This window comes from Phoxinus phoxinus, assembly GCF_949152265.1.
Source record: "Phoxinus phoxinus genome assembly, chromosome: 7".
Lineage (NCBI taxonomy): Eukaryota > Metazoa > Chordata > Actinopteri > Cypriniformes > Leuciscidae > Phoxinus > Phoxinus phoxinus.
Window position 1 is genome coordinate 36755476 of NC_136882.1, and position 15895 is coordinate 36771370.

Below are 15895 nucleotides of genomic sequence, written 5' to 3' on the forward strand. Positions count from 1 at the left end.
CTTGTGCTTTTTCAAATGTTTTTTTCTTTCTTTTCTATAATGTTATGGTGGGTTTCTTATCACTTCTGTAGAAGGTTTTTAATACGCAATAATAAAATTCATTGTTGATTATTTCCATGCTCCTGACAGCCAATAATTCACCACACAAAATCCATGTTTATTTTAATTGCAAGTGAACCTGTATAACACATAACCTGGGTTATTGTTGTTGTTTTTCCTGTGAAGTTTTGTTCATGTTTTTTGAGCATGCGGACATGTCACACAACCCGTTTACTGTAGAGTTTGAGTGGACATATGTCACAAAGAAAAGACAGGAGAGGCATTGTATCCTTCCTTTTAAATTTGTGTATTTTATTTACTTTACTTTATTTTATTATTATTATTTTTTAAATATATTTTTTTATAATTTTTTTAAATTTATTTTCATATAATGTGACCCTGGATCACAAAACCAGTCACATGGGTCAATTTTTTTAAATTGAGATTTATACATCATCCCAAAGCTGAATAAATATGCTTTCCATACACCTATTTGAAAATCTGGAATCTGAGGCTGCAAAAAAAAATCTAAACATTGAGAAAATCGCCTTTAAAGTTGTCCATTTATGTTCAACAAAACATAAGTTCGCACTTTTGCTGTATTCACTCACAAAAATAAATGTTTTATATATTTAAGGTAGGACATTTACAAAATATCTTCATGAAACATGATCTTAATAATAATTAATATCCTAATGATTTTTTGCATAAAAGAAAAATTTATAATTTTGACCCGTACAATGTATAGTTGGCTATTGCCACAGATATACCGGTGCGACTCGTGACTGGTAACCCTGCTGTATAATGTTGTGATGCCTAAACTCACTTTTAAGCAAACACAGTTTTAATAGCTGACTCAAAATTGTGCTGTAATTTACCAACCCTCAGGCCATCCAAGATGTACAGTAGTTGTCATTTTGTATTCAGTAGAACAGTAAAGACTATTCGGTAACACTTTACTTTAAGGGGTGTGCATAAGACTGACATGACACCTTCATAATCATGACTCAACACATGTCCTGAATATAAAGGAGGTTTTATGTATGTTTATGACAACTGCCATTAAGTGTCATTCGCTCAATTATGACATTTTTAATGCAAATATGACATTGTTTGAGATGTCTTTGTTATGACAACTTGACATAAACCAATACATCATAACCTGTCACTGTCTTTGTCATGACAACTTGACAATACCAAGACAACATAACCTGTCATAAATATGTCTGAAAATGATTAATGATCAAACTTAAAAAGCCACTTAGCTTTACGGGTTAACATTACATTAAACTGTCATGTGATTGGTTTTGACATCATGAGGACATTATAACTGTGTCAGGAATATTTTTCTTGACCTCAACTACAGTGGTACACATTGAATTTGTCATTAAAATGAAAAAAATATTGTAATGTTAACCCATAAAGCTAAGTGGTTTCTTAAGTTTGATAATGAATCTGCTATGTCATGTTTATGACATATTTATGACAATTTATGTTGTCAAGTTGTCATGACAAAGACATCTCAAACAATGTCATATTTGCATTAAAAATGTCATAATTGAGCGAATGACACTTAATGGCAGTTGTCATAAACATGCATAAAACCTCCTTCACATATTCATGTGTCATGTCATGATTATGAAGGTGTCATGTCAGTCTTATGCACACCCCTTTAAAGTGTTACCGAATATATTTAGCTAAACAAAATGATGACCCATGACTGCTGACGATATATTGGGGTCATATGAAGCATGCGATCGTACGACATACAAGAAACTGAACATTATTTACAACATTATTACCTGTTATCCAGTTCTTTTTTTACTCTCGATAGCCGTTGACTTGCATTATACGAATCGGTTCAGAAGCTGCAAACTTCTTTACTGTTCTACTGAAGAAGAAGAAACAGCACATTTTCTTTTTTTGGGTGAACTATCCCTTTAATATTGGCCATGTATTGGTTATCAATATATGCCTTTATTGCTCATCGGAGTCAGTAGATTGTCAATATCAGTGCAGTCATAATTCATACAGCGCAGGCCTCAGTGTTTTCTGCATGTAACCCGAGACTCCTCGATAACACCTCCTCCCTCTCCTTCTCCAGCAGTGAGCTTTGGGTTCATGTCAGCGCTCACTTCCTTCTGAATGAGATACTTAGTTTACACCTACACAAATCTAGAAGAGTTACAGTCAGTTTCAGTGCAGAACTTCATACGAGAGAGGACGTCAATGCATGACTATAGCTATCAATACTGCACATCCCTGGAGCTCAGATAGAAATCAGCCTTACTGTGCGTTCACACCGCACGCGGCGAGAGCGTCAAAGTGGCCGGAAGCCATTCATTTTCAATGAGAGCCGGCGGCGAGCTCCGGCGAGAGCGGCGCGGCGCGTCTTGGACGGCGAGAGCGGCGAGAAGAGTTGAAATCAAGTCAACTTTATGGTAATAAGCTATGACGCAGTTCGGCGGCAACCAGCGGCAACCAATCGGAATGTAGAAGTGCTCCGCCTGAGAGGATAATAGAGAACACAATCCTGTAAACTTAGGTTCCGACGACATTAGTTCCTAAGCCAAATGGAGGAAAAGTTAATCATTTCTGTTGCGGGTTTCCCGTTATTGTACGACGTATCCCTGTTTACATACAGGGACATTAATAAAAAGAACGACGAATGTAAAAGGTGTCTGAAATTGTTGGTGTTTTGTTACTTTCACATTTAAAATATTTTAATAGGTTAATTTATACCCTACGTGTGGCCAGAATGCACAAAATAGGATACTGATTTATGTTCAGTTCTTATTTGCTTTGCGGCTCCTTTAAATAAAGTTTTTAAAAAATCACGCATTCTAAAATATACGTCAGAGCGTCAGAGAGTCCCCGAATGTCAGGTGGAATATACAGCGGACCCAAATGCAGAGGTGAATGCAAAAATAAAGTTTATTCACAGCGAAACTGTAACACAGGAGACTGTCGTCAAGGAAGACACAGATCTGAAGAAAACAAACAATGTGGCTCTAGCAGGTGAACTGCCGATGCAGAGAGTCCAGCGCAGAGGGAAATAGGCGAGCGGCAACAATGCTCTGTCCCCGAGCAGCGAGGATGATAACTTGCAGGTGGCTGGTAGATGACTGGCCACAAAACAGCAGGGTAACTGGGCAGAGAACAATGTTAAAGATCCAACACAAAACTCACGACTGGACAGGACAAGACAATCTCCGTGGAAGGAAGCACTGGCAACAGACAACGTAGAGTCAGAGCATAAGCTTGTACATTGAACAATAATCCGACAAGGAAGCAGAGAAAACCAAGACTAGAAGTAGTGGAGAGAATTAGAGGAAAGTAGGAACAGGTGAGAAGTGATCAGTGCAAGTGCTGATCAAAATGAGGAACAGCTGCGAGTAGTGTGACAGAGAGAGAAAACATGAATGAGAGTGTAGACGCAGCGCGATCGCTGATTAGATGAGAAACAGCTGAGTGTGTGTGTGTATGTGTGTGTGTGTGTGTGTGTGTGTGTGTGTGTGTGTGTGTGTGGATGAGTGAACCACAGACAGGAAAACAGAGAGAGAGAGAACCGGATCGTGACAGTACCCCCCCCCTCAACGAGCGCCTCCTGGCGCTCCCAAGGGTGGAGCCTGGCGAGTGCGGTGGAAGTCCTCGATGAGCGAGCGATCCAGGACGTCCCGGGAGGGAATCCAGCTTCTCTCCTCAGGACCGTATCCCTCCCAATCGACCAAATACTGGAAACCGCGACCCCTGGGGCGAATATCAAGTAGCCTACGGACGGAATAAACAGGAGAACCCTCGACAAGAACGGGAGGAGGAGGAACGGGGCGGGCGGGCATCCGAATAACGGGCTTAATACACGACACATGGAAAACGGGATGGATACGGCGGAGATGGGGGGGTAATTTGAGCTTAACAGCGGCCGGACTTAGAACCTTGACAATTGAGAAGGGCCCAACGAACCGAGGCGAGAGTTTGCGGGAGCTGGACTGAAGAGGCAAATCACGAGTGGACAGCCAAACTCGCTGGCCGCAAATGTATCTGGGAGCCTTAACGCGACGGCGGTCAGCGGCTAGACGGGAGCGTGTCTTAGTACGGCAAAGGGCAGTTCTCACTCTCTTCCAAGTGCGACGGCATCTCTGAATAAACGCTTCGACGGACGGAACGGACGCCTGGAGCTCTTGTGTAGGGAACAGTGGAGGCTGATAACCCAGGCAGCAATTAAAGGGGGATAACCCAGTAGCAGACGAGGGAAGAGAATTGTGCGCGTATTCTGCCCATGGTAACTGTTCGCACCAGGATGCAGGGTTCTGAAATGCCAGACTGCGGAGCATTCGACCCAAAATCTGATTAGCCCGTTCAGCCTGTCCATTAGTCTGGGGATGAAATCCTGACGACAAACTAGCAGTGGCGCCAATCTGTCGACAGAATTCTCTCCAAAACTGAGAGGCAAACTGTGGACCCCTGTCCGAGACAACGTCAGAAGGGAGGCCATGGAGCTTAAAAACGTGATTAACCACCGTCTGGGCAGTCTCCTTAGCGGAAGGCAATTTAGGAAGCGGGATGAAGTGTGCGGACTTAGAAAAACGGTCGACCACAGTTAGTATAACGGTGTTGCCCATGGACGAGGGAAGACCGGTTACAAAGTCCAAGGCTATGTGAGACCAGGGACGTGACGGCGTGGGAAGGGGTCTGAGTAAGCCGGCGGGAGGAGAATTACTAGACTTAGTTTGGGCGCAGACTGGACAAGAAGAGACAAAGCGGCGGATCTCCCGTTCTCTGGTCGGCCACCAAAATCTCTGACGTATAACGGCCAGCGTACCTCTGACACCCGGGTGAACGGCTAATTTGGACGAATGACCCCAGCGAAGAACGGCCGGACGAACGGACTCAGGAACAAATAACAACTGTTCGGGACAACGTCGAGGGGTAGTAACCCGCGCAAGAGCCTGTTTAACGACCCGTTCGACTCCCCAGATAGTAGCCCCAACCACACACTCCTGGGGAAGAATGTTCTCCTTGGTTGAGGCATCCTCAGAGGAGCCGAAAAGACGAGAAAGAGCGTCAGGCTTTATGTTCTTGGAACCAGGTCTGAAAGAAATCGTGAAATCGAATCGGCCAAAAAAAAGTGCCCACCGAGCCTGACGAGCATTGAGCCTCTTCGCGGATCTTATATACTCAAGGTTACGGTGATCCGTCCATACTATGAATGGACACGACGCCCCCTCCAACCAATGACGCCACTCTCCCAAAGCCAAGCGGATGGCAAGTAACTCACGGTTACCCACGTCGTAATTACGTTCAGTAGGCGAGAGACGGTGAGAAAAGAACGCGCATGGGTGAACCTTATCATCAAGGGACGAACGTTGCGAGAGCACCGCCCCCACCCCCACATCCGACGCGTCGACCTCGACGATGAACTGCCTCTCAACGTCCGGGGTAATAAGAATAGGGGCAGTGGTAAACAAGGTCTTCAAATGATCAAACGCAGACTGGGTCACATCGGTCCAAGAAAAACGAGTCTTGACTGAGGTGAGCGCAGTGAGAGGGGCGGCAATTTGGCTAAAATTACGAATAAATCGTCTATAAAAATTAGCAAAGCCTAAGAAACGCTGGAGAGCGATACGTGAATCGGGAACTGGCCAATCTGACACAGCTTGTACCTTGGAAGGATCCATGCTGATCCCCTCAGCAGATACGACAGAACCGAGAAACGTGACGGACTGAGAGTGGAATGTGCACTTCTCAGCCTTGACAAAAAGGCGGTTCTCCAAGAGACGCTGGAGAACGCGACGAACATGCTGAACGTGCACCTGAAGAGAGGGGGAAAAGATGAGTATATCGTCAAGGTAAACAAACACGAAGATATTAAGCATATCTCTCAGGACATCATTAACGAGGGCCTGAAAAACAGCTGGGGCGTTGACCAAACCGAAAGGAAGAACCCGGTATTCGAAATGCCCGAGGGGTGTGTTAAATGCGGTCTTCCACTCGTCTCCCTCCTTAATACGTACTAAATGGTACGCATTGCGCAGATCTAATTTTGTGAAAACCTTAGCCCCCTGCAAGATCTCGAAGGCTGAGGACATAAGAGGTAGGGGATACCGGTTCTTAACCGTGATGTCATTCAGCCCCCGATAATCAATGCAGGGGCGTAAGGAACCGTCTTTCTTCTTCACAAAAAAAAAACCAGCGCCAGCGGGAGAGGAGGAAGAAACGATAGTACCTGCCACAAGGGATTCGGAGAGATATTTCTCCAATGCCTCGCGTTCAGGAGCGGATAACGAGTACAACCGTCCGCGAGGGGGTGTGGTCCCGGGGATAAGTTCAATACTACAATCATAAGGTCGATGGGGAGGAAGAGAAGTGGCCCGGGAGCGACTGAAGACCGCCCGCAAATCGAGGTACTCCCCCGGCACTCCTGACAAATCCCCAGGCTCCTCCTGAAACACAGAAACAGAAGAAACAGGAGAAACAGCAGACACTAAACATTCAACATGACACGACAGATTCCATGAGAGAATTGAACTATTGGCCCAGTCAATATGAGGATTGTGTTTAGCTAACCAAGGATGGCCTAAAACAACAGGGGTAAAGGGGGATTGAAAAATAAAAAAAGAAATTGTCTCTCGATGGTTTCCCGATATGATGAGACTCACCGGAAGGGTGGTACGATGAACCTTGGAGATGACGCTGCCATCCAGGGCGAACACAGGGGTGGAATCCTCCAAGTTCGTGAGCGGGAGACCATGCTCGAGCGCCCACCTCTCGTCAATAAAGCTGCCTTCGGCCCCAGAGTCGATAAGAGCCATACAGGAGACTGATGAAACAGACCAGCAGAGGGTGACAGGAAAGGTGGTGCGCGTCCCAGACTTTGGCGATGGGGAGAGAGTAGTTGCGCTCGCCAGTATTTCCCTGTCTACTGGCGAGCTCTGGCTTTTACCGGACAAGTCGAAACAAAATGACTGGCAGAGCCACAATAGAGACAGAGACGATTCAGTATGCGTCGTTGGCGTTCAGCCGTCGAGATGCGGAGCCCTCCTAGCTGCATGGGCTCAGCCTCTGGGTTGCCCGGGAAGGAAACAGGGAACGTAGATGGTGTGACTTGTTGCTCGGTCTTCATACCCCGAGCATGCCGGCGCAACTCAAAGCGCTTATCGAGACGAATCGCCAGCTCCACCAACTGATCAAACTGGGTAGGAATCTCACGAGCATAGACCTCATCCTTAAGATCAGTGTTAAGTCCCTCCAGAAAGCGTGCAACTAGGGCTGGCTCATTCCACCCACATGTGGTAGCCAGGGTGCGGAATTCGATAGCGTAGTCCGTCACAGTGCGCCTCCCCTGGCGAAGCACAGCGAGTAAACGGGAAGCCTCTTGACCATGAACGGAGCGATCGAAGACCTTGACCATCTCCTCTTTGAACAGATCATAACGGTCAGTAAGGTCTGATTCCATCTCCCAGACGGCGGTTCCCCACTCGCGTGCCCTGCCGGTCAGCAGGGATATCACGTAGGCAATGCGCGCTCGGTCCCGAGCATAAGTGGTAGGCTGCAGGGAAAACACAACCTCGCATTGCGTAAGAAAAGATCGGCATTCTGTTGGCTCACCGGCGTAACACGGAGGATTGTTGATCCTGGGCTCGGAAGCATTCTCCCGTTGAGCAGGTCTCTCCAGATGGAAATGAAGAAGGCGAGAAGATAAATCAGTCACCTGGGCAGCCAAACTCTCCACGGCACGTCGAGCCTCCGAAATCTCCTCCTCGTGTTTTCCCAGCATAACTCCCTGCACTTCAAGCGCAGCGCGAAAAGGTGCTTCCTCTGCTGGGTCCATCCTGGTCGGATTATTCTGTCAGGTGGAATATACAGCGGACCCAAATGCAGAGGTGAATGCAAAAATAAAGTTTATTCACAGCGAAACTGTAACACAGGAGACTGTCGTCAAGGAAGACACAGATCTGAAGAAAACAAACAATGTGGCTCTAGCAGGTGAACTGCCGATGCAGAGAGTCCAGCGCAGAGGGAAATAGGCGAGCGGCAACAATGCTCTGTCCCCGAGCAGCGAGGATGATAACTTGCAGGTGGCTGGTAGATGACTGGCCACAAAACAGCAGGGTAACTGGGCAGAGAACAATGTTAAAGATCCAACACAAAACTCACGACTGGACAGGACAAGACAATCTCCGTGGAAGGAAGCACTGGCAACAGACAACGTAGAGTCAGAGCATAAGCTTGTACATTGAACAATAATCCGACAAGGAAGCAGAGAAAACCAAGACTAGAAGTAGTGGAGAGAATTAGAGGAAAGTAGGAACAGGTGAGAAGTGATCAGTGCAAGTGCTGATCAAAATGAGGAACAGCTGCGAGTAGTGTGACAGAGAGAGAAAACATGAATGAGAGTGTAGACGCAGCGCGATCGCTGATTAGATGAGAAACAGCTGAGTGTGTGTGTGTATGTGTGTGTGTGTGTGTGTGTGTGTGTGTGTGTGTGTGTGGATGAGTGAACCACAGACAGGAAAACAGAGAGAGAGAGAACCGGATCGTGACACCGAATCTCACGGCGTCGATGGCAGGACGGTGAGAGCGAATTTTGCCGCTCTCGCCGGCGGCGGTGTGAACGTACAGTTATGAAGAGCCTCAGTTGTTTTTATTTATATATATTTTACTAAATACATTTAATTGCTTTTAAATGAGCTCCAATCGTTTTAATTTAATTGTCTTATTTATTTATATTTATTTATTTGTTTATTTATTCATTCATTTTATTTATTTGCTAGTCTTTCAAATTGGCTTAAATTGTTTTAATTATATTAGCTTTTGTTTATTTGTTTATTTATTCATTTATTTATTTACCTGTCTTTTAAACTAGCTTCAAATATATGTATTTATTTATTTATTCATTTGCTAGTCTTTCAAATTAGATTCAACTTGTTTTATTTCAAATCTTTTTTTTTAATCTTTATTTATTCATGTATGTATTTATTTATTTATTTGCTTTAAAAATTAGCTTCAATTGCTTTAATTCAATTCACTTGTTTGTTTATTTATTTATTTATTTACTTGTCTTTAAAATTGGCTTTATTTATTTCTTTATTTGCTAGTCTTTCAAATTAGCGTAAATTATTTTAATTATTTATTTATTCACTCGCTTACTAGTCTTTCAGATTAGCTCCTATTTTTTCCCTTTTTTTCTGTTCTTTAAGCCTGGATCTAAATTTGACCTGCATCATGAAATCATTTTGTCAATGTTTAGTTACCAGAAATAAGAAATAAGGACGTTCATATGAAAGCGTATGAATGTTGTTATGGAGTCGGTGTGTCGTGGGATTTCTGCACTGTAAAAGCGTCTTGTCCTGGAGGGCTGGTTAACCCTATAACACCAGGGTTGTAATGTGACCAAATAACTCTTAATGTTCACAAAGCCAGGAATAGTTTTTGCCGTCCTCAGCTCTTTATTGAGAGACTATCTGCAGTGGAGGTCACATCATTTGCCGTGAGATAAAGTTATAGTTTTTCTCAGACCTCCCCGATGTTCTAACTATACTCCTTTTTGCGGCTATTTTATCAGGAGTTTTTATTAGAATGTGGAGCTTTTTCTGCAGGGAAAAAAAACACACTTTCCGAGTTCCCAAGGCCACAGAAGGATGAGTCTAGTGGAGAACGCATCTCTCTGCGAGTCTCACACGCACGACGTCCCTGGACGGAAAGCAGACTCCAGAGTTTATCAAAGATTTGAAAGAGCAGACATTAACGTTCACTAGCTTCACGGCTACAGCTGTTTATTAACAAAAAAAAAGGTCACTCAGAGAAACAGCAGATCTGAAGGTGATCACACACGAGGACAGAAGAATGAATTTCCACGCCAGAAGAGTCACGTTGCCCGCTATCACGCCGCTCTGCCTGCAGAAGAGGGTATGAACGTTTATTATTTATGTGTTTTTACAGAAACATTACATTAATGCGGGAGGTTTAATCGTTATTTGAACAATAATGTTCTGTAATTTCTCAGTTGAGTGTCTGCAGACAAAACCTTCAGTCATAATGTCTCATTGTGTATCAGTAGACGAACACTTACAGTGAAAAGTTTGACAACATTTGACTGAAATTATGTTTCTCATTTTGATCAAAAGTAAATTAACTTTAAGTAGGGAAATATATGTGTGTGTGTGTGTGTGTGTGTGTGTGTGTGTGTGTGTGTGTGTGTGTGTGTGTGTGTGTGTGTGTGTGTGTGTATGCATATACTGTATATATATATATGTATATATATATATATATGTGTGTGTGTGTGTGTGTGTGTATATATATATATATTTGTGTGTGTATGTGTATGTGTTTGTGTGCACGTGTGCGTGTGTGTATATATATAGATATACAGTACAGTATATGTATATATATATCTCTGTGTGTGTGTGTATATATATATGTGTGTGTGTGTGTGTGTGTGTGTATATATATATATATATATCTGTGTGTATATATGTGTGTGTGTGTGTGTGTGTGTGTTTGTGTGTGTATGTGTGTGTGTTTGTGTGTGTATGTGTTTGTGTGCACGTGTGCGTGTGTATATATATATATATATATATGTATATATATATATGTGTGTGTGTGTGTGTGTGTGTGTGTGTGTGTGTGTGTGTGTGTGTGTGTGTGTGTGTGTGTGTGTGTGTGAATATATATATATATATCTGTGTGTGTGTGTGAATATATATATATATATATCTGTGTGTGTGTGTGTGTATATGTGTGTGTGTGTGTGTGTGTGTGTGTGTGTGTGATCCAGATAGTTTAAAGCTGGAATCTAGCCAAGAAAATCAGCTAAAACATAAACAGGTTTTTATTTGTGTTCATTTTGGTCACTACCTTATTCCCATCTTTCCATATGTGTTATTTACAAGTTTTTATTACTTTACTATTGTTATAATTTGTGGGAAATAATCATAATAAAGAATAAGCAGGTGTGTCCAAACTTATGTTCCCCTGCTAATTCCTTGAACACTTCATACTTTTTTGATGAATTTCAAAACACTGATGCTAATGGAAAAACACAACAACTTTGTATCCAAAACCATTAAGTTGCATTTATTTATTCTCATTTTATTTCAAAAGATTGTGCTGTCTATCATAGTGTCAATGTTGCAACATTCCCTGGCAAATCACTTTTGGAAGTGGATCCAGTTCATTGCAGATAATAGCGTGTTTTATATGAACACAGCATTTCTGTCTCTCTTTTTTTTTTTTTGCATTTGGAATACAGAGCCTGGTTTTAAACACCTGTAAATGTCACTGGCAGGGAATTGTGATCTCCTCATGGTTGTTGTCATCACCGTATCCGTTGCCAAAAGACACACTCTCGGCACTCAGTCGGACAGGCTGAGATGAGTTGAACAATGGCTTGACTGTAGTGTGCGTCTGAAAATACTGCCAATCTGACAGCTTGTGGAAGTGCTGGAAGTGCTCTCGGAAAAGCCACGGTGATAAAATGACATTTGTGCGAGAGCTGAGGAAAGGTCAAGCACAACGCTGGAGGTTTGTTAGCATGAGCGCGGCTCTCTGCAGATCTTCATATGCATGATTGTGGTTGGGAATAGTTCACATGATACCTGCCAAGTATATTACTTGCAAGAGTGAGTGATTTCATTAGTATTCATAGGTATGCAGGTATGCAAATGTGCTAAATAAAAGGGTTTACAGTTTAACCTCTCAAAATGTTTTACCACCGAAAGGGTTTATGTTTTAGTTCCTGTCAAAACGTTGACGATGTATAATTCAGTGCCGATTAAACATGTAACTGCACACTTTACTAAAGACCTTTCAACTTTTACTGTATGGCTGTGTACGGACACTTTTACTTTTTAAGTTTAATTATTTTTATTCTAACTGTCTAAATGACATTGCCACGCAGTTTGGAAAGTATAGAATTTGATTTGAGGAATTTCCAGGTCTGGAAAAGTATGGAAAAAAAGAAAGTAGAGTATGGAAAAATATTTGCATTTCCAGACTATTGCCCCTATTTAGTTTTCTGCAATAGAAAAGCTGTTTAGTGATTCTTTACTGTCAAAACACGACTGAATGAATTCAAGATGCACTTTTTCATTATGCAAAAATGCAGGTTATACGTTTTTTAGGTTTCTTCTCATGATATTCATACAGAGCCTCTAAAACAACCTTTGCAAAAATAAAAAATATGCAGACTGCACACGAGAAACCATTAAAGTTAGCATGTAGGACGATGCACACTGAGCCTCATGTTGTGCCATCAGCTCATTTGCTGTCATGGTTTCTCCGCCGCCACAGAGGACGCGTTAAATTGGACATTAGGCCTTGATATTAAAGGTACTACCCGAATGAAAGCCCAATTTTGAGCTAATAGATCTCTATTAATTCATGTGCATCCATACTTTTTTTTTTTTTTTTTTTTTCATTTAGTAAGATGGCAGTGAAGCACAAGGAAATGTTATATATAAAACTAGAAACTGTAATGCATAAGCACTCAAAAAAATCCTGCATGTGAATAGTTTCTCAAGGCCATGGAAAAGTTTCTCTTGTGCATGAAAAATTATGTGCATTTTTAGATATAATTAATGAATTTTTATTTTAGGGTCTCTGTATGTTGTCAAATATAAAGCTGAATTTAATGCTGTATGAACCATGGGATTTTGAAATGTGTAGGAACTCTGCGCAGCTCATTTGCATAAACGCCGCTCAACTTCTCACGTTTCCAAAGGTCGCTGTCACTCATGTTGCCCAAATAGCAAACACTCATTGAAAGACTTCTTCTGCTGTTCAGCAGTGGTGACCTCAGATGACCTTCATGGTTATAATAATTATTTAAGTTAATAAATAAGTTGAGACTTTTAAATGAGCTCCATTTATTTATTTAGTTGTATTTATTAACTAATCTTTCAAATTAGCTCCAATGGTTATAATTTGATTATATGTATTTATTCATTCATTTATTTAATCATTCATTCACTAAACTTTCAAATTAACTTCAATAGTTTTGATTTGATTCTCTTTATTTTTATTTATTTATTCACTAATCTTTCAAATTAGCTTCAATAGTTTTGATTTTATTTATTTATTATTCAAAAAATTTTCAAATGAGCTTCAATGGTTGTAATTTGATTCTCTTTATTATTATTTTTCTTTGTATTTATTCACTAATCTTTCATAATACAGTAGCTAGTAGCAATAGTTTTAATTTGATTCTATTTATTTATTAATTTGTTCATTGACTAATCTTTCAAATTAGCTTCAACAGTTTTCATTTTATTTAGATTTATTTATTTGAGCTTTTTAATTAATTAAAGGCACATTGTTCTGGTTAAGTTGGGGAGAGATAAAAAATCTAGTTTTGTCTCTTTACAAATAGTTCTTGATATTGATATTTATTAATAAAAAGAGAGAGAAAATAAATGACTTATGTAATCTTTGTCAATGCAATCCACTGTCAATGTCAACACACCTTGTGTTGTTGTGTGTGTGTGTGCATTGAACAATTACTAATAAATAAGGCAAACAGAATACTATTTTTTCAAAACTTTGCTCTCGTCAAACATATAGGGCCCTATCTTGCACCCAGCGCAATTGACTTTGAACACCGACGCATGTATCATTTCTATTTTGCACCCGGGCACAGCGGACTTTTCCCTCCACAGACGCACGTTGGTAAATTAGGGAATGAACTTGCGCTCGCGGGGGCGGTTCAGCGCAAAGAGAAGGCGTGTTCCGGCGCAAAACTTCCCTGGTGCTATTTTCCAGTTTTAGAAATCAATTGCGCCACTGACCAGGAAAAAAACAGTCTAAAGACAGTGGCGCGTTGCGCGTTAGTGATATGGTATTTTAAGGGCGCGTGCTTGGCCATAATGTAGCGTGTTAACGCGCATCCACTTTGATTCTCTAATAATTATAAACAGACGCAGCAGTTTTCATTTTTGCAAATCATACATTACAAGGAAAAATATTAACACACGAGGGAAATCATTGTTGTGTCCGTGAAGATGCGAAAAAGATCTATCTAGATTTTTTTTTTTTTAAATCTGCGTTTCAGATCGTTAAAATAGGGCCCATTGAGTGTTTTGAAGTGACTTTATATGTAATATTGCAAATATGCATGCATGGGTAATGATGGCATTGCTTTTTAAAAGCACAGTGAAGATCACATACACTTATCTGTAAATGCATCAGATGTGATAAATGTGTGAAGTGACTGATACAAATGAGATAAAGCGGCATGGCATGGATGGATGGATGATGGATGAATGCATGGATGGATGGATGGATGGATGGATGGATGCATGGATGATGGATGGATGGATGGATGATGGATGGATGGATGGATGGATGGATGGATGGATGGATGGATGGATGGATGGATGCATGGATGGATGGATGGATGGATGGATGGATGCATGGATGATGGATGGATGATGGATGATGGATGGATGATGGATGGATGGATGGATGCATGGATGGATGGATGGATGGATGGATGGATGATGGATGGATGATGGATGGATGGATGGATGGATGGATGGATGGATGATGGATGGATGATGGATGGATGGATGGATGGATGGATGGATGGATGGATGGATGGATGGATGGATGATGGATGGATGGATGGATGGATGGATGGATGGATGCATGGATGGATGGATGGATGATGGATGGATGATGGATGGATGGATGGATGGATGGATGGATGGATGGATGGATGCATGGATGGATGGATGGATGGATGGATGCATGGATGCATGTATGTATGTATGTATGTATGTATGTATGGATGGATGGATGGATGCATGGATGCATGGATGATGGATGGATGGATGGATGCATGGATGGATGCATGGATGATGGATGGATGGATGGATGGATGCATGGATGGATGGATGGATGGATGGATGGATGCATGGATGATGGATGGATGGATGGATGGATGGATGATGGATAGAAAGAACACGAGGTAGATGTGAAGCTGTGTTTCTGATAGCACTGCAGCTGCAGAACAGCAGTTCAAGGTTCACTCATCTGCTGATCTGCTCTTTATGTTCCCGTCCTTGAGCCAGCGAGTCTCATGCTGTCTTTAGTCGTGTCACAATATTTATGAGCTGAGCACACATGAACCACCGCAGAATCTAGAATTACTAGTGAGAATCCCAGACTTGCCGGGATAGGTTGGGTCAATTAAAAATCATGCCGAAAACACATTTGTATTTGTGAATTTTGACTATACTTTATTTTAAATATGTGTCTTGTATTGGTGATGAAAATAGCATTGAGCTTTTTATTTTTATTGCAACAAAAAGCATAGGCTAAATACATGCAGTATTTTGTTTTATGAAAAACTAGAACTGTTTTTCTCAAGGAGACTTGAGTAAAAGTCTCCTTGAATAAAATTCCCCACAATAAAAATGGACGCAAATGAGTCCGTTGTTTGGAGATTAATGTGGAAAGCATAACAAAAAAAAATTGTTTTGTGAGAGTTTGATGAGAAATGTTTGAGGTCCTGTTGAGATCTATTGCAGACTTTGGTATCTTGCTGGAACTAATCACACTTTGAGACCGTGAGATGATCGCTTGTGAAAGGAGACGCATGTAAGATTAAATCTGAGAAACGGGAGACTTCAGCAAAGTCTCCATTTAAACTACATTTAATCGTGTTGCCGTCTAGCAGAAACAATTGAGATTGTTTAGTGCTAGTGAGATAGTGTAGTGTGTGCCTCGCACTGTGCCACAACTTGCATTTTCTCCTTAAAGATTTTTTTAACTCGGAAACACTAAGACTCCACGTCGACTTTATTTTGAACTAATCCAAACCAATGTTTGCTAAGAGTTCATTGTGTGTGCTACTGTA

General features: G+C 41.6%; 1 protein-coding gene across 5 annotated transcripts in view; it reads left to right on the top strand.

Annotated features, from left to right (window-relative positions):
- Positions 1-15895, top strand: part of grb14 (growth factor receptor-bound protein 14) — an 84749-nt gene that overhangs the window by 39114 nt on the left and 29740 nt on the right. The window contains exon 1 of one of the 5 annotated variants that reach the window (XM_079617608.1): positions 9774-9948. The exons of the other annotated variants lie outside the window; for them this stretch is intronic. Within the exon in view, the coding sequence (XP_079473734.1) occupies positions 9886-9948 (63 nt within the window). The 5' untranslated portion in view covers positions 9774-9885. Of the gene's footprint in view, positions 1-9773; positions 9949-15895 lie in introns of those variants that run through there. 5 annotated transcript variants of the gene reach the window in all.